This window comes from Serinus canaria, chromosome 5 (assembly GCF_022539315.1).
Source record: "Serinus canaria isolate serCan28SL12 chromosome 5, serCan2020, whole genome shotgun sequence".
Lineage (NCBI taxonomy): Eukaryota > Metazoa > Chordata > Aves > Passeriformes > Fringillidae > Serinus > Serinus canaria.
The window spans coordinates 50,371,916-50,397,793 of record NC_066319.1 but is presented as its reverse complement, the minus strand read 5'-3'; the positions used below and the strand labels follow the sequence as shown (position 1 = coordinate 50,397,793).

Genomic DNA, 25,878 nt, shown 5'->3' with positions numbered 1-25,878 from the left:
GAAATTTTTTGCCAGTTTTAAACCCACATTTCTACCACCCCTCATCTTCTCCTCCCCTTACCTGAACTCGCTCACAAATTGGTGGTGGAATGCAGGAACTCAATAGCACGCTGGGAATGGTGGTTTCAAAGTCAACTCTGTTGCTATTCTCAAATCCTGTAATTTCTTCACTGAAAAACCTTGAGGGAGACTCTGGAATCAATTAAGCAGGATGTTTTAAGAGCAAGGTGTGCCAATTATACTTTAAAAGCTTAAAAAAGTTATAGCAGCTGCTCAATGCTTGCATTTATTCATACCCAGTATGGAATTAGGTACTTACAAAGCAAGACCTTTCAAGCTACTGAGTGTTGCTACTTACACTCAGGAGTACATTGAGTGCTACTGATTTGAGGCCTAGATGGAAGTGTCTCTCTGTAATCAGATGCAATATAACCAGAGGCAATAACAGTTACAGTTCCCAGTTAGTCCTCAAATCAATATTTAACATAGCTTACTCTGAAATGTATGTTTAAAGTAACATAGTTCAGTCCCTAATGTATGTTCAAGGATGAAGTACTGACACCTTGCAATTCAATAAATGACTTTATGACACAGGAAAGCAAACTTCTGTGTAAGCCTAACACCATTACAGATACTGCTCAAGAAAAAATGTAAGGTCAATTAGAACTAGACTGAATTAATTTTATTTCCTTCCAAAAAGAATAGACACTAATTTAACTGTATACAGAATTTAATTTAACTATAACTATACAAGTTTCAGTATATTGTCCTGTTCAAAAACTGCTTATATATAAAAGAAAAAATACTGCCAAAATTCTAACGCATACTTTACAATTAAATGTCCCAACTTTCTTTCTACTCCTAATAACCTCAGACTAGAGTTGCAGTGTTCAGATTAACTTATGTATGGATGAAAATTCCCTTGGTCTTAAGTGCAGTTTCTTTATTACCCATGTTTTTGCCACTACCACCAACACTGGACTCAAAATTAAGTTTTACAGTATTAGCAATGAAAACTTTGATGAACCTTTTAAGAACAGAATTCAGAAAAAGATTAACAACACTTTTTACTGCATTAAAATATGTTACATGCCTCTAAAAAATAACTTATGCATTTCTCTGCATTTTTTCCATTTATTAATCTGTCACATTTTACTATAGTATCTGCTAAGTTTTCTTTGAACACTTGAACAAATGAGAAGTAACCACTCTTAGTTAGACCATCAGAACTCAACTCCATCTAGTTCTCTTAGAACTTCAAGTTCTTGTTTTGAAACAAAAGGTGTCCAATAAGGTTCCAAAAATTTTTATCATTACACTCAAGCAAGTTAGCCAAAAGAAGAAAGTTTCTTTTTTTTTCCTGGTATGATCAGCCAAACCCTACCACTCCTCCACTTTCTATTGTTACTGCCAACATTCCTTACCTTGACTAAAAAAAAGGTATTTCCTGTACTGTTTTACCTAGTAGCTGTCCAGGCACACAGAACACTCCCCACTACACTGCCAAGTCTCCAAATCCATCGTTCCAGTTAATGGAAGTCTAGGTCACTCAAAACCAGAATTACAGTTAGCAATTCTGTTTAGATATACCACCTGATGTGGTATTAACTGCATCACAAATCACTGTAATTGAATGCAAAGTAAAGGAAACTTGAGTTTATTTAGCTTCCAATTTCTGGGAGGTCAAGAGGAACTAGAACTGCTCTGGACAACAAAAGAAAATTGACTGCGCTTACAGATCATTTTCTGCCAGATTCTTTCTTTAGGACCACTGTTTTATTGTTGTCCTTTCTATTACATGGGGGATGTACATATTATCAGGTGTTAATAAACGGTCAGTGCCTGTACAATACATTCTACAACTGAGCACCACTTTCCATAACTGAACAGGCAAAGAAATTACACTGAACATCAGCATCTGGCAGTATTTCTCCAAAAAAAGTGACTAAAATGGGTTTAAATTGATTAACACTATTAAATCACATCTAATATTTGATACTACATGATTTCATTACAGCTATACGATACAATTATACAAAATGTGTTAACATCAAAGAATACAACCAAAATTAAGATAGCAAACAAAACCTATATAACTTTTCTTTCTTTACAGGAAAATACTTTTGAAGTATGCATGTAACTGCCCATTCTTTTAAAGAAAATCTACCGCAAGCAAGTTATCAACCTCCAGAAAATCACACATAGCATTACTACGCATATCCCCAAAAAGTGTACAATATGCACACTTGGAAAATACAAAATTAAAAAAAATTGTAAGCAACAGGTGAGCTTCATATTTATAAGAATGTGAAAAGAAGTCCAATTTTAGCACTGTTGTATAAAGAATTGTCTTTTCTGATGCAAGTTCATGAGCTGACCCGTCCTGTTGGGGCCACACTTTACAAAAACACCGTGTTCTTGAAACTGGGTTACAGATCAAGGTGGATCATCTCAGCAATGTCACCTTCAAGTTTTCTGTATGGTTTTTTTTTGCTTTTTATTTACTACTTATCAAAACACGTCCTTTAGTTTTGTAGGGTTCTTTTTTTTAAAATTCTTTCCTAGAAACAATATACAAAGGGGAGGCGTATTTCTTTCCAATTGATTTTCCTGTAAGATGCTTTGAGTTCAAGAATGTTCTCCTCAACTTTCACTGGTTGTTTTTGGCCTTAGCGTGTGTTAAGATGTGAGATTTCAGGTTGGTTGATTGCGCAAACTTCTTATTGCAGCCGTCAAACGGGCAAACGTAGGGCCTGTCGCCAGTGTGAATTCGCACGTGTGTGCGTAAATTGAAGTCCAGTGAAAAACGCTTTCCACATCCTTCAAATGTACACTGTTGGAAGGAAAACAACACTCTGTTAGCTAGTGGAACTCATCTCCATCACTGAGCAGAAAAACAGTCTTCTTTAAATCACTAGACTGCACAAACATGGAGCTAGAGGCTGAAAATTGTTCTGGGTGAAGCTGCGGGCATCCCCTGTAAACTGCACTAAAACCTGCAAGACTTCAATATATAGTATATATACAATAGCATTTCTGTTTTCAAAGAGGGAAATAAATGACCTCCAGCATGCAAGCAAGTACTTCCACTAAAGACACCTTCTCTGCATGTGAAACTGTACCTACACTGTGCAACAAAACAGAAACAGCATTTCACATGAGAACTTCCCCTCTGAGTGATGATTTGCAAAGATTTTCTCATTTTACCTTCTTTACTTTTAAGATGGGCTTGATATAAAAAGGACAGCACATTTAGTGTTACATACTTATATTTACCACCCAGAATATTCAGTGCATGCATCCAATCGAATGCCTGAAGACTGCAAATCAAGTTTCTGGAATCGTTTATTTTAGAAAATAATAACAAAAAAAACCTACATATCTTAAGTGTGTTCTGAGGAGCACATATGTGCTCAAGACTAGGAATAACTTTAAAGGTTGATATGGAGTATCGTATTCAGAGGGCAGGAGACCTCTGGTGGCAGAAGCCCACGTCACTCAGTATAAATGGAAAGAGATTCAGTGACTCCATCATTTTGTTGAAAACTGATTAATAAACCCTACTGAAAATGAGTACCCTGAGGTAACTAACTAAGCAAGCAGCCCCAAGTCTCAGTTGCCCACAAGCACTAAGCTGAAAAGATGAGGAGGAGAAAGAGACATTTTCTTACTTCTCTAGTAACTGCAGACCTCATTTTTACACAGGGCAACTTTACACCATATTTTGAAAGGTATCTCCCATGTACATCCAATTTCCCAATTTCTAAGAGAAGTCCATGTCCATAATTAAATGATAGCCTAATTAACTCAAGGGGACTCCCAGTTTTTCAGATGCCTCATCTGATTTTAGCAGAATCTGAGTATGCCCAAGTCCTGTGGAAGCCAGGTTATAGCTGGAGTCCCCAGGGTTGCCAGGGAAGTGGTGGCACTCGTGCCTGCAGGTGAGCAGTACCTGAAAGGGTTTCTCTCCGGTGTGAACTAGCTGATGCCGCTTTAGTTTCGAGCTCTCCACAAAGGCCTTGCCACACTCTGCACATACGTGTACTCGAGGGCCATGAGTGTGCAGATGCTTCCTCATGGCAGAGTTGTCCCTGAACATCTTTGTGCAGCCCTTAAAAAGAACAGTGAAACTCAATTAGTAGATAAGCTAGTTCTCATAAAGAAGGTTTTATCTGCTACAGTACAAGCATTTAAAATGCTTTTATATCCTGAATACTTTCTTAATAGTTGACCCCGAAAAGAACATCCCTTACATTTACTTTTTTAAAAGCAATAAAAAAAACCTAATCATTTGAAAAGCTGACAAAAAAAACCTAAACCCAATCCCAAAGAAAAAGATCCCAAACCCTTTCCTCACTTGGTATTATGAGCCATGTGCAGCCAAATGAATAATAGGACAGTCTTATGGAGAAGATGCAGATTCTGACAGAAGCAAATGAATAAACCAAACAAAAGCACTTAACAGGTTTCAGAGGGAAAAACACAAAACAAAAATCCAACCAAAAAAACAAAAGACAGAAGGAGAATTCATGGATACCTATGGTGTACTCTTCAAAGTGCTATATTCTGAGAACTACAGTACTACAATATATTACATAGTCTCTAATACACCACAGATTATTCCCTAATTCCAAGTGGTATGTGCTCCATCACCCAACATTCTGTCCTCTTCCTTCTCTGTCCTCCCCATTTCTGAGAACAAATGGAGCAAGAGGGTTTCCAGCACATAAAAACTTACAGGAACTGCCTTGGCCCAACTGGCAGCCGCCTCATCACTACCCCCTTGAGACAGAGAATGCCACTGCTGCTGCAGGCTAAACCTACAAAGGGATACTGGGCAGCAGAATACAGCGTTAGTCCCAGCTCAACCCAAAAGCAGAAGAGACATTAATTCAGGTAAAGCATCAAAAGCCTTAACCTGGGGGTCAACCTTGCACTGACTGAGGAATAGCACTTTTGATTCCAGAGTATGTTTAAGCCAGCAGCCACTTGGGGCTCTGTTTACCTAATCTTTCAACATTTCTTTCACTTCTTAGTGACAATCAATACATATAAATCATATGTTTTAGAAATGTCTTCCTCAAGGTTCAAAATCCCTCATAAAATCCTATTAATAATCATAAATCCTATCTGTACTACTAGTGATACTGTTTAAACTTATATAAGACTCTAGTCTGCCAACACAACTGTGTTACGAAGCATAAAATTTAACAGTACCTAAATGACTGTTAAACTGCTAATCCTAAATTCTGCAAGTCCAATAAGCTTTGTTTCTTACAAAAAGGGGTGAAATGTCACTTTCAGGAGTTCTCTCTTCATGCACTAGAACCACTTTGGCTAATTTTGAAGTACTGTGTCACCATTCATCACACATAGCAGAACCGGGTGGGGCAAAGTAGTGCCAATGTAAACAGACCATCAACTTTTTTTTGCATTTATTTCTAAGTCCCTTCTTGCCTCCGAGAGAAGCAGGTACAGCTACAGTGTTTTTCTTTTGTTAAACTGAACTCATAAATGCATAAAGCCTTCAAACACTACTAGACAGAAAATGGAAGGATAGAACATTCTTCCCCCCCCGTCCCGTTTAGATGAAGTTGAGGCTATGAAAAAGTAAATCAAAGAAATGAAGGTAACATTCCTTGGTATAGTAAAAATAACTGTTCCTGTATCTCTGCATACTGTATTACAAAAAAAATGACACTTTTAGAATGTGGAGAATTGGAAAACAATATAAGCACAAAGAGGAATTCAGAAAATTCCTTACACCATGGCTGTCAGAAAGTAGCCTTCTATTCATGCTCTCTAATGGATAACTCTAATAGCTATCTGCCCTGACTTATCTAGACCAGAAGTCAGCAAGATTGTGTTTGTTTTAGTCACAGACTAAATCAGCTAAAAGAAGCACTACAAAAGCTGGATAATGCAGCAAAGCCCCAGGCTATCAATCTAGGTAACTGGCAACATTTATTCAAGACAGAAGCTTCCTTGCTACCAGTGGATCAGAATCATATCTCAAGGATGCCTGCCTCTCTCTTTCATGATGATGCACTTTCCAGCTCTGTGGAATGCAATTCAGAGTCTTCCAATAAAGCTGACTTTGGCATCTGCACCATAAATTGCTGATTCCTGATCTAGACTCCAAATCTGTCATAGTTTCCAAGCAGAGGATATATAGATCTTAGGAACGTACTTTGAACAGCTTTCAGAACATTCTTTCAAGTATGTATTCTTGGGTGTCGGGAAATCACAACAGTAAAACCAGCATGTTAGGGACTGTGCATCATGGTTACCAGAAGATTAGGGATGCACTAACCTTAAGACAAGGAATGGGAATAATATATTATTCAGTGAAAGGTTTTAAAGGAAGCCTCAAGAGAATGACAACTAAAATACATTTAACTGAGTGTATACTATTAACAGTAAGATATTTTAGTTATTCATTCTCAAGAGAAAACATCAATACAAAATTCTGATCTACAAATTACTATCTACTCAGAAGCTGAGTACTTCACTTACTTTGTGAGGACAAGCTATCGTTCGTGGAGCATCATCTTCTTTAATTTTTCTTGGTTTCATTCTTAAAGATAAAAAACAGTACAAAAAATATTAGTAGAAACACATTAGTAGACAGCTCTCCCCTGAGTGCCTATATAATGAGCACATTTTATCCCCCAGTATTACATGTGTCAATGGTACTCACTTCAACATTTTGAAAACTTTCATAAAAATATTACCAGTATAATTCAGCATTTGGAATGCTCTGCTTTCCAGAAGGACCTCTCAAATACAGAATAAGACTTTTAATACTATCTTCTTAATCCTCTGAATATGTGGAAATTGAGATTTTTTTTTTCCCCTGACATATGCTAATTGCAATTAGGAGGTTTTGTTTGAAAACTCTATTTGTGCTGTGCCAGTACCCATGTGGCCTATTTAGCTTCACTTCCTCTCCATCCGTGCAGCAGGACATGAAAAAGTATAGGTCCAATCATTCTGAAGTATTTTCATCACACAAGACTTCTAAAGAAAACTCTACAGAAGCAGGGAAAGCAGAATCAGGCAGGTTGTGGAATCTATACAGATAACAGACATCCATTTCAACCACAGAAATGGTAATTATTCCTACTTTAAGGTATTGTGCACACAGATCCCACTCTTGGCAACTGACAAGCAATCACCAATTTATTCCTGCTTACTGACAGGGATCTTCATCATTTTACGGGTGCCACTAAGCTCCACTGCTACATAAGGAGCCCAGCAAACTATTGCTTGTATGTGTTAGATCTATTTTATATACAGTAAAGTGAGTTAGTCCCAAAACAATTTTGAACAGTGGTAGAATAACCACCTATCAGAAAGTCAGAAGAGCCAGATGTGATCCTAAGGAACTGCACTGCACTTTCAGTTGTCTTTATTTCTCAGTCCTGTGGTGCTGTCTTCAAAAAAACTAAAAAGAAAAGGTTTATCTCCATCTAACTATAGCAGTAGGTGGGTATAAATAAATGGACCCCCATACAGCTGAGATTCCCTTAGGTGAGCAATGAGATTTTGCACATTCCCAGACCTTGTTGTGGAAGCAGAGCTAGTGTGTTCATGTGGGTTTACTGAACTGCTTCTCCTGGCAATATAGCACATGACAGTTCTGTGTCACAAGGTACCTACATATCGTATCTGTAAATTAATCCACAGGTTTGGTGCTATTCCCCAGTCTCAAACAGAATGAGTAGCTTGAAATTAACAAAATAATTTGAATTATCAGAATTCCAATTCTGGTACACACTCTTCTTAATGTTAAGAAAGAAAAGTGTCTGTTGCTATCCATGACAGTTTTAATCCACATTAGTTCTGTTTCTGGAAACTGATATAAAAGAATGAGGTTGGGGAAGAGACTTTCAAGCAATGCATATATGTCCTTTTTTCATCTCTTTCTATTAATTTATATGAGAATGGCTAAACAACTCCTAAACACTCAAAACCTCCCAAAAGCTGTAGCGAAAATAAACTAAAATGCCTCCATTCTGACCACAAAAGCATTTGGTTTCTGCAAGTGGAGTCCAGACTTTGTTGGTACTGTCACACTCCTATGGCTGAAATCTGCTTTCACCTGTTTCCTTCACATGGACTGCTGAGAGAAGAGGGAGAATTAAGGCAAGAGCTCCCTCAGAAGTCCTGAAGATCCAGGAAAATAATCTTACAACTGCCAGTGGATTTTGATACGTGATGGACAAGTCTCCCATGGCTCTGTCAGCTATCACTGGTCCCTGACTCTGAGTCCTTCCAGTACTGCAGATGTAGCACAGTTCAAGTGATCATCTACAGACTAAAGCATTTGACAGCCACTTCACAGGCAACACTAAACCCCAAGGACTTAGAGGTTGTTTGTGCTCTTTTTTTAAAGTGGGCACATGGGAAACTCTTGCTTGCCTCAGCATCTCCAGACTACACTTGGCAGGTACAGAGCTATCCTGAAGAACACTACAGTCTCCTGCAGGGTTACCAACACATTCACAGATATTAACAGTGGCTTGTGAATGGGTGTAAGGTATTTGTGTTCACAAAGCTCCTCTTGTGCACCACAACCAGCAGTACATTTCATCAACTTAAGGGCAGAAACATTCTGAATATAGCCAACTACATCTGCTGCTGTACAGCAGTCTCCTCATTATCTTAATTTTCATTGTAACTATCTTTTCTAAGACTACAGTTGACCTTATTGATTAGACTTAATTTATATAACACAATTGGAATACAAAATGATTGTGCTGCTTTTAGTCTAGATAGTCTCTTTGAGTAAAGTAGTAAAATACCTGACTCCAAACAAGTGATTTGGATTAACTGACTGACTCCACTCTCCAGTGAGGTTCCAAGACTCAATAGTACTACAGGTACTGAGGCTGTAGGAAAACACACACTCACAAAAGCTGTCTTTACAGTACCCCTACAGAAAGCTTTCAATTACTTTTAGCATGGGATTCTCCTTATTATGTCTCTGTGATTTTAAAAACAGGAAATGAGCAATTGTTAAAATGGTCACAGAAGAATGATTTGACAAGATGGGACATGAGAGAACAGTGTGTCATGATTTAATTCCATTAGAGAACAAGCATCCTTAGGAGGCAAAGCTGGTGCCAAAACCACCTCCTTTTAATTCAATCAACCTGTTAAATGTTGGCTGAGTCAATCCCCCAGCCCCAAAAAAATGAAGCAAAAAAAATTTTTCTGAGGTCTGAGATCTGTGTCCCTGACATGATCAAAATGTGTAAAACCACTATTGTTCCAAAGTCTAAACTGGCCACCTGTAAAGGGAGTGACTACACCAAGACAATTGCTAACAAGAGATGTGCCAAATAGCTTTAGTGGGCAGTGCCTGAATTTTAAAGCTTCCTGTTAAATCCTCTTCCTGACTCCTGTATCTTACCTCTGGTATTAAGTCAATCTGTGAGAAAGAAATGACACTGTGGCAGCATTTCTAACAGGCTGTTGAGGTAGAGTGATGAGGAAAATACCCTGGGCCAGTGCAGGAAGGAAGCCTAAAGAACCAATTGCAGGTGAACTCGATGGTCAGACATGGGACAGACTGCAGCATCAACACACAACTTACATTTTTCAGTTCAGTGTCTGAGCAGGCATAGAACATGAGTGTCCATCCAGGTCTTTTTAAATGATCAGGCTTTGTTTATAAATTAAGCAGTATCAGCTCAGTAGTATACTTCAACATTTGGACACAAATGACAAAAGGCTTCAGTTAAAAAATGAGTAATTTAACATCTTCTCATTTTTCATGGAGGCACAGCATGTTAAGCCTAAAATGTGGAACAAGACTGTACTTATACACAGGGTTCCACAGATAAGCAGGCTTATCAACAAAACAGCAGAAGACAATGCAAAAGAAGAGATGGCAAACAGTGTCCAGGTTGTATCTCAGTGCCACAGGCAGGAGGAAGCTGCTGGGCCCTTTGTACACCTGGATTAAAGGCATGAGGGCATGAACACCACAGGCATAGCTACAGCAGATCATTGTGTCAAAAAAATGTCATCCTGCTCACAAAGCTGCAGAAGCCATAAGGAAAATCCCTCAGAAAGAATTTAAAGACTTACATATTCAATGTATTAGAAAAAAAGATTTTGGTCTTACTTTAAAATTAACTTTCTGCAAAAGGAGACCAGACTAGAATCTGTGCTGTTGATCTTAATTACACTGGTGCAGGTAGCTCTTGCTGCTGGTGGTTAGACTTTTGGCTCCCACCCAGAAGAGCATCTCTACCAGCTCCATCCAAGTTTTCTTAGCCTGAAATATTAATCAAAAACAGAACTCTAACGAATATCACTATTTAAAACAACTACAGACACACATATTAATACTGGGGTGGAACTTCAGAAACAGTTGCCTTTGCAGAAAGTCAATTTAACAGCAAGACCAAAATTTTCATTTCTGCGGTGAGTTTACATTCGTTGCGCTGAGTAGAGGCAACTGCAAATCAATTAACTGTGACAATCAGGAAGGGTACCTTGTAGCTTTTGGATCAAGTCACTGGGACACTGCAATTAAAGGCTATGTCTTAACTTGCACTGGGGGAGTGGAGGGAGGGAATGGGTGACAGCATAGGAAGCAGGAATGTGTGCAATGCAATAGCTTTACAGATGAGCTGCATAAAAGCACACTCCCTTATCCATGCATAAGGAAGTCTGAGTGAAATCACATGTATTAAATCACTCAGTTTCTCAAAATAAATAAAACAATATTGTCACTGTGCTGTATCTGAAAGTTAAACCTAACTACCTCCTTCCATCTACACAGCTGAACTGAGAGTACCTCATCCTAAGAGAACCTTAATCCTCACCCCAAATCCCTATCCAACTCCATAACTTATAGACTTGTCAATTGATGCAATTTTAAAAGTCAGCCATAGAAATGGTGTTAAAGCTGGGAAGAAAGGAAATAAAATTCAAATAACAGTACAGAATTTCCTCCTTGCTCCATAATCTCCCTTTTTTTGCCACTGCTAAGGAGTTTTGTGTTCTCAGCTCCTTTCTGCTCCCTGTGTACATAAAGCTAATCTTAATAGATTTACTCTCTCTCTCAGGTAACTCCTTTAACACATCCTAGAGGTCTCTGATGACCAGCAATGATATTCACCTGTGCTGATGGCCACCCCCCCCCCCCCCTCCACCTTCCCAGGAACAGTCAAAGGTCGAGGAAATTATTCTCTCTCAACAGTGTTACTGGCACTGTGGTGTGTTCCCCTCATTCTGCCATTCCCCCTGCACTGCCCGGCTGAGCAGAACCAACTTGAGTGTCACAGCTCTGTGCTACTGAAGAGTTTATTTGTGCTGAACAACTCCTGGAACTGGCTGGACTGGCTTTTGGATAAACAAGATGAAAGGGGAGTGGCACAAGGTGTCCTAGGAATCTACCTACAACCCAAGAACAGCCAGTGTCTTACATGCTTCAGTCACAGTTAGGAAGAAAACTGCCGCAAGAAGTTCTTGCACTCCATGATTCTACTTCTAGGTTTGTCCCAGTTATGAGGAATACCATATGTGTAATCAGGGACACTGACCTGTGCAGTTGGGCACAGAGCAGGAGATGTCCCCTCCCCTAGAAGAATACTGGGTAAAGCAATTGTCACTTTACTGCCCTTCAAGCTTCTCTGTAACAAGAACAATACAAAAGCATACATCTAATAAAGAGGCCTAAGTCATAAATCTGGATGACCAGAAGGCTTTGTCACTTCTAAAAAGGGTGTCCTATTTCAAACTCTAATGCAGTTTCCTCTCCTTTGTTTTCTATAGGTTTGGAAAGTAGATAGAAAGGAAGGCATTCTTACAACGGCTCTCCTTCAGAAAAGATACCAAGATCAGCAGAAAATAAAATCACAAAGAATAAAGTTTTTACCACCAGGACCCATTACTGTGCCCAGTAATTTCCCAGCTACAGGATATTCCTTATTTCTTTGTTTTACTGATGTCTGTGTTCTGTCTTCAGCCAGTTCAGTCATGTATTTGGAGGACAAGAGGGAGGGAGGGGGCAACCAAATCCTTTTTAGTGGCTTGCTTTGAGGGAATTTGCCATATGCACATTCTAGAAATATCCCTGCTACCTTCCTAAGTTTTCACTACCAAGCAGCTATGATTTCTTCACAGCTAACTACTGAGATGTCATCAATTTATATTTGGATGAAGCATTTTACCCCACTTGAAGGGATTTCCAGTTTCCCAGTCAAAGGTATCAAATGAAAACATGGTAATTTATTAGGTTTTGTCCTTCTGAGCACATCCTTCACAATTAACATTTCACATTCTGATATGATTACAAGGGAATTCCACCTTTTTCTTTTTTATTGTGTTTTCAGAGCATGCTAGAGAAAATTCAAGACTCCTAAAACAGAATAAAGTAATCTGTAAAAAGTGATAAACTGCCAGCCAGGTGTAACTTTTGGTTATTCATCTATACATTACTGAACATGTCAATGTTCTGACGCAGCCTATTTATTCACAGTGTTCTCAATGGAATCATAGAATGCATAAAAGCTTTTCCAGGAAAAACTGTCAGAGTTCCACTTAAAGGATTCAGATTCCTGCTACATGACTCAATGACATATGCTCTAAACCAGGCAGTGAAAGACAACTGCATCACAAGACACACCACAACCACTCACCCTGAGAGAGCCACCAAGCTCTGGGCACTGGTGGCCACTGCAGCTGCTCAATTACTACAGTTCTGAATTATTTTTTTAAAGGGCTGCAGAGCTACAAACAACTTCAAACATCAGGTTTGTCCCTGCATTTCCTTTCACTAACTAGATCATGATCAGACTACCAGAACCTTGCTCAAAATCTACTACTAATAGAATTCAAGTTTTTTGGTTTTAAGCTTAACGTCAGAACTTTGTTCCTAATCATCAATGCAAGTATTTAAAACCAATTTATCCTTAATCAAAATAATCTGCATTTGTTATGAACAGCGGATCTAGCCTGGTTCAGATAAGGTAATTTCTACAAATGTATGGTGAGATTCCTTCCTACTTTAATGAAAACCAAAAAGCAACCCTACATAACTTTCTCTCAACTACACACAATGCACTTAGCATACAATTTTACTAGCCAGTTCACACTTACATGTGGACAATCACAATTCTTTTTTCAAGTAATCTAAGTACAAATTTGTAATTCAAAACCTTACAGCTACTTAAGTTTAGAAGCAATTTCCAGATTCATGTGCTGCTAAAAGTTTTCACAATACAGCTACTAAAAATTTTGAGCTTCTGAACTGTAAAGCAATGAGCACTGTTTGGCAATTTCACAGAGCTTTATACTAAACAAACACATTCTTTTAGCATGAAAAGCTGTACTCCTTGAACCTCCAAAGCAAATTCCAGCCATGGAAACCAAATTTTTTCTACCAGCTTGCCATGCAGAGTTCCTAGTGATACTGCACACAACAAGGTTAATAAGACAATTGAACAGTAGTCTGCAGATTTCAGTACTTGAATCCATCTCATTAGCTAAGGAGTCCCTTCAACACACTTCTTTGTAAGAGGACAAGACCTTAACAAGAAATATTCAAATTCTAACACACCCATACTCTTCCGTTTCAGAAGAATAAACAAACACATTAATTTATGACATAACATACTGCAAGGCAAGAGTAAAAGTTTGACAGTCATCACTTCTGACCAAGAAACCAAAAACCTTTTTTAGAAAATGCATTAAATTCTCATGCATCTACAATTAAGCTATGAGAACAATTTTTCACAGGTTTTGAGCAACATGGGGATATTACTAAAGCTGATATCCAAGTGCTTCCTCTACCATCACACATTTATCTTCTGACTAAAACAGATTACATTTTATCTGCTGTGAGAAAAGAGGCTGTATACATAAAATTGAATCTTTCCACTACATGCTACAAATTCCAGCTCTGGAACTTCCTAGAACATTCTGAAATACTATAAATATAGAAAAGTAATAATTTTGAATTGTTGCCAGCAGCCACTATTTTCTCAATTGAAACCAAGTTAAAGCATTCCACAATATGTAGAAATATGCAGACATATCTGATAGAAGGAGCCTGGTCATTTCAAGAAGCCCAAATCCTGACAACCACTTCAAGTATTTAACTCAATCTGAAGAAAAAATATTCAGTATTTGATGGAGAATACTCTGCAAGAAACTATTCCTGATACCTAACAAAAGACAGCTATTCAGTACTTCAGTGTCTAATAGAACCACAGTAAGATTTTAGCATGTTTTAAAGTAATGGAGAACACCATTCTAAACATACAATGAGCAGAAATATGTAAGTAACAGTTTAGAATTGGAACACTATGTACACTCAAGGGTATCACTTAAACATTTGCTTCAAAAAAAACTGTATGAACTCCTCAGCAGGTCCCAGAGAGCATTACAGTAACTTTGATAAATTATAGTAAAACACAAAGAAGAGTATCAAAAGCTAGAACCACCCATCACTTCAGATAGAACCCTGTTTTCAGCTGTTTGTAATGTGCTTTCATACATTTCCAGATCAGACAGTCTGAAGCAGGAAGCAAGCCCTACAGAACTATTTTACTAGGAGCCTTCAAAATTCACTCCCAGTTCAACGGCTTTAGTGAAAGTAATTGTGGGATGAGGCCGTGCTGTTATTCCTCCAGCACAAACACACTACAGAGTAACAGGACAAAACTTGTAAAAAGCAGAAAGATCAAAAAGGTGAAGCAGGAATAAATGCACACACTGAACACCAAGATCCAGCTAACCAAGAAGCCAGACCATCTAGCAACTACCTGGAAAAAGGTACACTCTCTCTCTACTAGGTAGTAAGGATAACATGCGACTGTCCACCTGCTCTGAGCATCAGGACCCTGCACCCAAGCTCTGAAGAACAGCCAGCTGCTACAAAAATGAAAATGAATGCGGCTTTACAAGCGTTTTGCTTTCAGCTTAGGAAAATGCGGCAGTAGCAGCCGGAGACAGCCAGCAGCCGTGCTCAGACAGCTGGAGACAGAGCACTCACGCTGCCTCGGCACTGAGAGGAGCACTGCGGACGGGGCAGCGCAGCGGAGCCAGCCCCAGGGCGGCTCCTCCGCGGCCTCGCGGGTGCCCTCTGCTGGCCACGGGCCGCCCCGAGCGCCCGGCACGGAGCGGGGCCCAGCGGGCGCTGTCACCGCCCCGCCCCGCTGCGAGCCACGCCACCTCCGCCTGAAAGTAAAAGTCACCTTGGCACCCAGGGCAGCCTATTGATACGTAAACGAGCGACAATTCTGACTCACCAGAGAAAATCCAAGCAGTAGAGTTACAGACTGCGAAGCTGCAATTATCAGTGGCACTTGAAAGTGCAATTTAACATGAAAGTGATTTAAAATCTTCAGCTTAAGGAGCAGGCGAAAAAGAACAGGAAGTGGGGTTCCCAGCTAAATCCTGTAGCCTTACTATTTTGTACTGAATAACCCCAATGCAGCATTTCACTTATTGGATCCTTTGGTGCTCAGGAATTTAAGGCTACTCACATTAAAGAAATATTTTGTCATGTAAAAAATCACAGAATTGTTGGGCTTGGAAGGGACCTCTAGAGACGATCTAGTTCAATCCCAAGGCAGGGTTACCTGGAGCAATGAGTGATGCAGTCTATCAGTGAATGTATTTAGGTCCTGTCTTACCTAATGGAACTGGAGACTGGAAGACACTGAAGAATTCACTGCTGAATATAAATATTAGTTCAGAACAGAGTAGCTGATGCTGTGTTAAATCCTTTGTTTCAGAAGATAATTAAATGGAATTATAAACCATACTAAATATACCATTTTGCCTAACAGTTTCATAATTAAACCATTGAAAAGAACACAATTTTAAAGCTCCTCTCTTCCTACTTACCTAGCAAATTCAGCCAGTTGCTTGGGGTCTGAGAGGTCAATGCCAGGTATTCCACCAGGAGGAAGTTTCTTCCCTGTCATGTACTCTGAGTAATCTGGAGGAGAATTCTCTCCAATGATCTGCTCTTCCACCACTGTTTCATGGTCAATATCCTTTTTATCATCTGAAATACACAAAATACTGAATTCAATACATACTAGAGATCAAAACAGCGTACAATTTATTAGGCTACATCTCAGTAAAAATTCACTATTGCTGCTCATTTAAAAGAATACACTGCACTTCCAGATTTCCACACTAATTGTGAAAAACAAAAAGACACCCATGCAATTACAGCCTGAAGAACACAGAACAAATACAGTGAGTGAGGAAAAAAAGCAGAAATTGCATATCTAAATGAAGTGCAAACAAATACAGAAATTAGTAGAACAATCCTATAAATGTTGGCTGCACTTGAAAGATAATGTACTTTTCCTGAAACAATGCCTAAATATTGATTTCCCTTAACCTCTTCAGGACTAATCTTCACTATACCCACGCTGATACTCAGCAGTCCCTAACTCTGCAAGCCTATCAGAAGAGCAGCAGACACTTACCCTAAGATGTTAGGACTACTGATCTTTACTTTAAAGTCTTCAGACTTCCCTGACCTTCAACAGAAGTGTCATAGAGACAAGAAATTTAAAAATAACTGCTGATAGGCTTCAGCACGTGCCTGTAAATTAAGTTTTTCTCACACTTGCAGACAGATCTCTAAGAACGCAAATAACTCAAATTATGTGTCTCTCTCCCAAGGGGGCTTCTTCCTTCTGTGGCAAAGGCCAGCCTAAGCTCTTTCCCACTCCACTATGTAAACAGCAGACTGGGATTATTCAAAGCTTTGATCTGCAAGCCAGTTAAGATACTCTTGTTTGCTGCAGAGCTCCTCCTATGAATTTGTGCTCAAGGACTGCAGTGAAATCAGGTGGAAGACCTGCTGTTGCTGTCTACTCACATTCATACCTTAGAAAATATTGTACCGTGCGTTCTATCTCCTCTTGCTATTTTATAACAGAAACTGAGAGAGAATAGAAACATCCATCTATGTTCCTCACTGCAGCGTTCACAGCAGAAAGAAGATACAGCACCTACCGTGTTTTCCACCCTCAAATACACCTGGGACAAGAGATGTATATATGGCTGTAACTACTCAGCTCAATGTAATACAACTTGACAGTACTTCTCCTACTATGTGTATGGGGAGAAGATTCTGGAAATTGTTTTATACACAAGAGGCTACACAAAAATAACAGGAAGTTTTATTTTATAGATATTGTTTAAGCAGTGGAAACACAAGGTGGTAGGACAGAAATAGTATTTCACCAAATAAAAAAGATAGGAAAACAAGGCAGAAAACAAAAGACAAAATGTTTCAGGATTTTTTCCCCTAAACAGAAATACAGGAAATAACATTAGTCATTACTCAGTAACTCAGGCTAGGGAAGAGAGAAAAGACAAGCAAATAAAAGAAATATACCAGACACAAACTTCTATTCAATTTCATATGCCTGCTTTTAATGTTTGCCACCAAGCTATTTTGAGAAATGTTACTGCTAGTTTGAGGTTTAATCTGATCTACCGGATCAAATAGCAGTTCATGTATATTCCATGGTGAAAGAGGAAAACAGACTCCAACGCTGCAAAGACAGAAGTGTAAATAAGAAAATACTATCTGCAGCATTAAACTCAAAGTAAACTACAAAACTGACTATTGACCTTTCTAATTGTCCACTCACCACCACACTACCTTTCAGTCCCTACCAGTGCTCTAAAAAAGCAATTGAATACCTAAGCGAGGATTATATGTTAAGTTTTATAGCAATTGAAGGAGTTACAAATTGAAGTCAATAAGCCTCTAGTTTGGCAACAATTTATTCTTTCTAACAGAAGCTTGAAAAAAAGACTGGCAGCTCAGAATGGCATAGAATTGTTGCAAAGCTAAACATGACACCTTCTCTATGCTGTAGACTGGAATGAGATCACCTGCCCTCAACGTGGCCATTTCAACAGCTACCTAGAATGTGCAGTTTGACTGTTCGATGACATTCATAACACAGACAAGTTTTCATTTCCTGCCTCACATCAGATGAGTCAACTAGGAAATGCTGTATACATTCTTTAAGATGCTCTTTCCTTCCCTAGCACGAAGGTTTGCTATTCCACAGTGCTTTCTTGCTATTTGAGGACCAAACTGAAAGACAGCCTTCAGTGGCTTTACTTCCCTAAAGCCTGCCAACAGAAGTCAATTCCACAGACTACTAGAGCAAAACACAAAAAACTATAAACATATTGCTTGGATAGAATAAAACATAAGAGAAATTATTGTTTAGTATATTAACAGTTATATAAAAAAAACTCCACATTTTCCTCTAACAAAAAACTGCATCTCTACAGCAGCACACACTTCCAAATACAAATTTAAACCAAAACAATAAAATACAAAACAGCTACCTTGAAGTGTAATTGTAGGCAAATATTTCTGAAAAAGTAGCAGCAGAATTCAGTACCTCTTTAGTATCATGACCATCCTGTGACATTATCAGGTCATTGGGAAAACAAAATAACAACACAGCACTCAGCACAAGGGGACGGAGCCAGCGCAGCAGAGCCAACCCCAGGGGTTTATTTTGAGAAACCCCCCTACTTTTTTGGAGGGAGTCTGGAAATGGAAACATTTTACCAATGCCCTCTATGCACAAATTTACTTTATTTGTGATGGCCTATCAACCTGGACTAGGCAGCTCAAAGTCTGGAGGGTAAAGTGCAAGCAAACTTTCACTCAGGCTGAACTGATCATTCTCACTGCTAACTGGGCAAGTTAACTGTTTGCTGCTTTTTGCATTCCGGCAAGCCCTGATGCCCACTACAAGCAAATTACCTCCCCCTTTTCCTCTCATGAAGCATCAGAGAATCAAACATACTGCATCCAGAGCAAAGCAAAATACAGACACAACCCCGAAATTACAGTGACACCTCTGGATGTGAGTTAAATACGGACAGAGCCATGGAGCCAGTCAGGTAAAGGAAATTAACTACTATATATACTGTATGATCTACTTTTTTTTGTCCCTTAAAACCATCTGAGAGTAGAGCAGACTCAAATATAAGGCATTCGGCTAAAGCACTATTCTTATAGATCCAATGCAGCTTTCTGTAATGAACTTGGAACAATTTTAATGGCCTCCCCCCTACATTCTTCTTTGCCAACTTAGGAAGGTACTTAGTCTAAACTGGGTTGCTCTGTGCACCTTTTTAGGACATACCCTAACACACCTTCATGGTCAGTGTCCTTCCATCTGCACGTCTCTCCCTAATATGGGCAACACACATATTGAACCAGATCCACTTAGGTCCTCCAAAGCAAGTATGTCAAACATTGTTCTACTAACATCAGTGAAAGTTCAGTGTTTAGCCAGTTGTGTCTTTTGACTACTGGTGAAACAACCTGAAGTTTTGAGAGAACCAAGCCCAAGTACTGAATGAAGTAGGAAGAACGAAGATTACTGGAATAAAACTAGTAACTCCATGCAACAATCAATAACAAAACATGGTAGAATCTGCTTCCCAATACTTTACTGATCACATCTTGCTCCTATTACCATAATTTATCCATCTCTTACAGCCCTTCTATCACACAGAAAAACCCACCCACCTTGGAATCCCATTATTTTGTGCATTTCTTGAGTTGCAGCTGACAACTCTGGAACTCCCCAGCTTACTAACATGACCCTCTTAACTCTCAACACAAGAAGCTCTGTCAGTATTTTTTCCCCTCAGTTTTACTCTTGATTTTCCTTGTTATTCTTGATTTTATCTAAATCACCAAATCTCTGACCATCTTCCTCCTCTCATATTGAGCAGGGAGAACACATTGTTGTTCAATCAGTTTCCATCTGAGGAAAACGGTGCAAAAAAAACCTTTCGAGATATACCTGGTAGCAAAGCAATGACACCTGATCCTACAGCTTCCTCCTCAAGGCACCAAATTAAAAGACATTCTACTTAGCCCCTAAAAGGATGAACATTTAAGCTTAAAATATGATAACACATTTGCTTTTAGGAACAGCTGAAAAGCAATTACAGGATAAAGGACGTATTCGGCAGCTGTGCAGTACAAGGCACTGTGGTAACAGCTTGGTTATTGCTACCACATTGCAATCTCCTCAGGCAAATTAGTTCATTGGTCATGTTTGGAAGCAAAGAACTGTAATTAGCTTGTTAAATAATACAGTTATTTAGCAGACACTTCTGAATGTTAAAATTCCATTTTGCACAGTATGTCATTTTTTAACCTAAACGGCTGCTAGGTTACTTTCCTTCTGACGTGCCTTGCACACAGATGGAGAACAGGTTCTTCTTTCCCTGTGTCACCCATCTCTTATTTCACACCACTGAGACGTGAACTGACAAAACCAGTGCATATATCAACAGTCATCATCTGACTTCAGCACTTATGAGACTGTGCTGAAGCACTATGACCTTCTGAATGGTCAGCACAGGAGTGACTCGAGTGCCCCCAGGGAAGGGTCCAACAGCAAGTTAAAGGACTGTAGTCTGAAGGTGGGCTAAGAAGCAAATTAACTGAGTCATTTTAGATGGTGAACCACATTCATATATTTCACTTTCAAAACTGAAAATACATTTAAAACAAACACAGAGAACAGTCTATCTTATCACTGGAAAAAATGTCAGGGCAGATTCAATACTTACAGCAGAAGCCTAGATCATTGTCTTAATCAGAGTCAGAAATAGATTGTCATCTTAACATTGTAAACCAGAGAATCATCTTCTGCCTCCGTTATAACAAACTCTGTAAGAAGCTCATTACCTATCTGTCATTGCAAAGCATTTTGGCCATCCTTGATACAGCCCCACAACTGAACTAAGTGACTCATCTATCATTTATACTACATAAGACAACTGGTCAGACAACAGATGGTTATTTTTCTCACCCCTGCAATCTGATCAAGTAAAATGAAAACCTTTCTATTTTTTGAGTCATTGAAAGTTTAACAGATGTTGAAGAATCTTCTAGAAACCCAACATGAAGTCCCAAACTTCCAAATAAGGGTCCACAGCACAGGCTTCCTGTATTATTTAAAATAATTCCCAAACCATACATGTAACTTCTGTGTCTTTGTCTTTTCCATCTAGGGATGGGACACTTAAGCAGTTTAACAACTGTGGGCAATATTTGGTTGTGCTACTTCAGTTTGCAGACTATGCTTACAGTAACAGTTTAAGCCAACACCTATTTCAGGTTTGGGAGCCTGACAGAGGCATTACCTAGAAGATGTAGTTCTCTAATCCATTTTTTCGCCTTTGAATTTAAGCCCCAATTGCTTGAAATTTCCAGCATTTGGTGCAACTAGCATTTAAGCACCACCTTCCCAAATGTTCCTGCATGCAAGAATCAGTTTTGCAAGCACCATCTGACAAAGTGATTTCTCATGATCCTTCCCCTCCCCCTTCACTATTGTGCACCCAACCTGGAAAATCTCACCAAAGACAATGATTCAACCTAAATGCAGCAAAGATACAAATAAATTCCACTTGATAAGAACAATTTTTCTAGCACAAACTGGGGTGTCTCACTTGGACTACATGCAATTGAACTACATGCAATTTTCTGATACATATATTTGGTATAAAGTAAATACACTACAGGAACACGATTGAACTATCCACCATATGCCCTCTTCAACCCTTTCAGAAATACACCTTCATTCACTTCTAACTTACATGAACACATGAAGAAAGACAAATAATTGTATTCTTAAGAACTGAAAAGCTGATCTGAACCAGAACAAGGCACTCATGTTTCAAACGAAACACTTTAATCATGGGTCACAAGTTTGATATCACCATAGATACCAAGGTGATAAGAGAAGTTATGGTAAGTGTAAATTGTTGCCAACAACAGTACTGCAATTTCTAAGAAACCACATAATAAGACAAGGATTAAGTAGTCCCCTTTAGTCACATTGCTATATATTTCACAGATTATTTCTACACATTTCAAGAGGCGCTACAAGACATGTTATACTCATTTATGGAAAAAGATTTATGATTGGTTAAATTTAGTACCACCCCTCTACAAGCCAATGTAGTAGCACCAGCAAACAGTAACAAGGAATTAATTCACATTGTCTTCCCACACTGTGAGAAGCAAAGTGGCCTTCTTCCCAATTCAAAATCCCATGCACAGCAATATAGGGCTCATTGTTTTATATTGATGCATGGCCTTATTTATTACTTGTCTTGATGAACTTTTCACTTAGCTTTTAAAACAATCAACTGAATCAGCATGCAAGCAAATCTTTAATTATGTCAAAATACAGATTCAAACCTACCATATTTCTTCAAACTTAAGTAGTTTGATTCTTTAGGGAAACTTTAGAACTACCCTTCTGCAAGCCAGTGATTCTAGGTTTTTTTGACCTTTTAGTTTGAGGTTTTTGGGGGAGGGTACTCAGGTTGGAGTTTTTTGGGGTTTGGGTGTATTTCCCTCTGCCTCAAGTTTTGTTTCTTTTTCCAGTTCTCTGGCCACAATTCAGCCTCTGATGTTTCAGGGAAAAAAAAAAAGAAAGAAAGAAAAAACATCCCCGGCATTTGATCACATCAGACCCCTTCTGTAAAATTAAGTAAGCTGCACATGAGTGCAAGAGCCTGTCCAATATTCTTACTAAAACTTCACAACATTCTCAACTGAGCAGGTTATTACCAAGGCTGTTTGAAGCTGGTGGATGGTGCCTGGATGTGCAAAGGGAGGGGAAGTCAAACTTTTTCCCTATGTATTTGATTTTGCTTTGGGAAGGGCATTTTTTGGCAAGTCAAATCAGACTAGGTAATCTTTATTCTTCTGAATCATGGATATAATTGAGTTAAACGTAGCAATGCAATTCAATGTCCAGTAAATTATAAGTGAGTATCATTCCTACTGAGCTCCATGGTCACGCTCCTAAACAAGAAAATCACCAAAATCAATAAGGCTACCCCTGATATAAAAGCTGTGTATGTGGGAAGAGAAGCAAATGTATTGATTATACACATGCTTCACTTTGGCCAAGTAATAATTAGCATGCAGTCCTAAGGAAGCATCCTATCAGGCACTCTGAATTTCCGAGTGCAAATGCATGCTAGAAATTGTCAATTGATCTCAGCGAGGTCCTGGATCCTGCCAGCTCATGAGTCATACAGCCACTTGCATTCAGCTACCTCCAGCAGCTTCCACAAACCAGCAGACTATATTAGTTTCTATTATCTTTTATCTTTCTTGGATGGTCAGTTCTAATAAAACTACTAGCAAGGGAATTTATTCACTTTTATACAGTGATACAGAAGCACAGAGAACACCATCCTACTAAATAGTATATGGAAAACTCTTCATCAAGAAGTAAAGAACTTCTATCAAACTCACTGGGTTGTCAACTGACATGCCAATAGTGTCAGATAACTCTGAAACTTGCTAAAGTAGTCACCTGTATTTAAAAAGAGAGCAAAAATCCATACCACTGTGCTTTCCATCTTTTCAGGCAGAACTCAGCCGTCTAATACACCTTCCCTTCTACACTGCCCTTTCGAACAACTGCCAGTCATTTGCAAGCATCACAGAATACAAACATTCTTGACTACATCAAAAGCTTCAAGAATATCTGTATCTTACTAGACTCTTCCTAAAAAACTCGTAAGAGCACAAAAATTATGATATGCAAGATGGATTACCAACTTACTATTCAAAAAACACCCACCAATTTAAATATTACATGAACTGTATTATTCGACCTCTTTTTTTCACATTTATGTTACTTATGGACAGAACTCTGATTACAGAGCATTGCTGCCGGCAATATATTATTGTAAAAATAAAAAAAAAAAAAAGTGGGTAGGGCAGCTGCATGTCAGCTTTACTCCAAGCCCCACGGATACTCAACACCTTCACAAGATTTTACTGCCTTTAAAAGACACTCCTACACACACACACACACAAAAATCCTCAAAAAACAGAATCTCCCACGACAAGGTCTCCCTGTGCCTACTTAAAAAGCTTATTTAAAGCTTCAGACCCAGTCGAGGAAAAGCCCGACGGTTTCTGAGTGCCAGCCAGGAATTGCCCCTTTCCTGCCCGCGGCTCCCAGGGACGGAGGTCAGCTCCGGGGCCGCCCCTCCTGGCCGTCACCCCCAGCGCCCCCCGGGCTCTGAAGGGCCGGTTGTTTGCGGCCGCCCCCTCCGAGCCGGCGGGAGGCGCGGGCAGCCCCGCGGGGCCGAAGAGCCGCTTCCCCTCGCCGGCACGGCGGGCTCCGGGCGGGGAGGCCCCACCCACCGCCCGCCCGGCCACCGCAGCGGGCCGGGGCCGGCGGCCCACGGGCGAGCTGTACACGGTATTTCGGGGTTCGCCTTCCCCGGGCCGGGGAGCCGCGGGGTCGGGGCGGGCGAGTTTTCGCTCGCACATCGCGGTTACGGCCCGGCGCACACGCCTCACCCGCGGCCGCGGGGCGGGAGGGACGGGAGCGGAACGGCAGGCAGGGAGCCGGGGAGGGGCGGCGGGACGGGACACGGGGGAGAAGGAGGACAGAGGGCGGCGGCGGCGGCCGGGGGAGGGGAGGGAGTGCGAGGGGCAGGCGCGGAGCGGGCCCCGCGGGGAGCGGCGGCGGGGCGGGGACGGGGGGAGCGCGGGGAGGTTCGCCCCGCACCCCGCCTCCCCCTGCTGCAGAAACTACGCCATTGCGGCCTGGCCCGGGAGCCGGCGGCGCTGCCGCCCGCCCGCGCACCCCCCGCCGCCGCCATCTTGGCGGCCGCCGCCATGTTTGCCTCCTTCCCCCCGCCGCGGCCGGGCAGAAGCGGCGGCGGCAGCGCAGACCCCGCCATCTTTTCGGGGAGCCGCCATACTTGCCCTGGCGATGAACATGGCGGCGCCCATCGCACACATCAAAACATGGCCTCCCTTCAAAACAAAACTGTCCTGGCCGCACCGCGCGGCCGCCGGCGGGGCCCGCGGCCCAGGGAGGGAGGGGTCCGGCGCGCACTTACCCGAGGCCCACATGGTGACCGAGAACTCCCCCTCCAGGGTCTTGATCTGCACCTGCTTCTGCTCCCATTTCCTGCCGCCGCCGCCCTCGGCCCCGCCGCCGCCTCCCCCGCTCAGGTAACTCTTCTTGCTGCTCTTCTTGCCGCTGCCGCCCTTCTTAACGCGGCCTCCTCCGCCGGCCGAGGAGGAGCCGCCGCCTCCGCTCTTGCTGCCAGCGGCGGCCACAGTGACCAGGGTCTGCTCGATGTACTCGTCCTCCCCGGCGGGGGCCGGCACGGGGATGAGGATCTGGTCCTCGAACCCGTCGTCGGCCCGCAGTCCGTCCGAGTCGTCTCCCCCCACCACCTCCTCGCGGGTCTGCACCAGGATCACCTCCTGGTGGTGGTGGTGCAGGTGGAGCTGCCCCCCGCCGCCGCCGGCCGCGCCGCCGCCCGCCCCGCTGGGGTCCCCGTCCGACACCAGCGGCTGCAGCGCGATCATGGGCTGGTGGTGGTGGTAATGATGGGGCGGGTGGTGCGGGCCGCACTCCTCGCAGCACTCATCCTCCTCCTCCTCCTCCTCGTCCTCCTCGCCGCCCACCACGGTGGTCTCGATGGTCTCCACCGGGATGGTCTCCACCTCGATCTCGTGCAGTTCCACGATCTCGGCCGGCATCTCTGAGCCGTCCGTGGCGATGTACAGGGTGTCTCCCGAGGCCATGGTGGGGCGAGGGGAGGGAAAGAAACCTCCGCGGGCGGCGAGGGGGCTCCGGTCCGCTCCCCTCGGCGGATGGTGAGGCTCGGGCTCCTTTCGCCTGCCCTCCTTCTCCTCCTCCTCCCCCTTCCACACAAACACCAGCGCCTCGCAGCCAGCGACAGGCAGGGAGGGAGGGAGGAGGGAGGGAGGGAGGCAGCACCGCCAAATCCCGGCCGCGCTCCCTCGCGAGACTTCCGCCGCTG

At 41.4% G+C, this 25,878-nt stretch overlaps 1 protein-coding gene across 1 annotated transcript; it reads right to left on the bottom strand.

Annotated features, from left to right (window-relative positions):
• Positions 1-651: 651 nt before the first annotated feature.
• YY1 (YY1 transcription factor) lies at positions 652-25,878 on the bottom strand. The gene is made up of 5 exons (XM_030240791.2): positions 24,943-25,878; positions 15,874-16,036; positions 6,517-6,577; positions 3,953-4,111; positions 652-2,833 (listed from the first exon to the last, which is right to left on the bottom strand). The coding sequence occupies exons 1-5, from the start codon at positions 25,637-25,639 to the stop codon at positions 2,651-2,653; spliced, it is 1,263 nt and encodes a 420-aa protein (XP_030096651.2). The 5' UTR covers positions 25,640-25,878; the 3' UTR covers positions 652-2,650.

What these genes read in the sequence shown, in the direction of transcription:
- YY1 (XM_030240791.2), bottom strand. Translation starts at nt 25,639, where the DNA reads ATGGCCTCGGGAGACACCCTGTACATCGCCACGGACGGCTCAGAGATG. An exon ending in CAACTGGCTGAATTTGCTAG is followed by an intron (nt 6,578 to 15,873) that starts GTAAGTAGGAAG and finishes TTTATCTTTAAG; the next exon opens with AATGAAACCAAGAAAAATTA. An exon ending in CCGGAGAGAAACCCTTTCAG is followed by an intron (nt 2,834 to 3,952) that starts GTACTGCTCACC and finishes TCCTTCCAACAG; the next exon opens with TGTACATTTGAAGGATGTGG.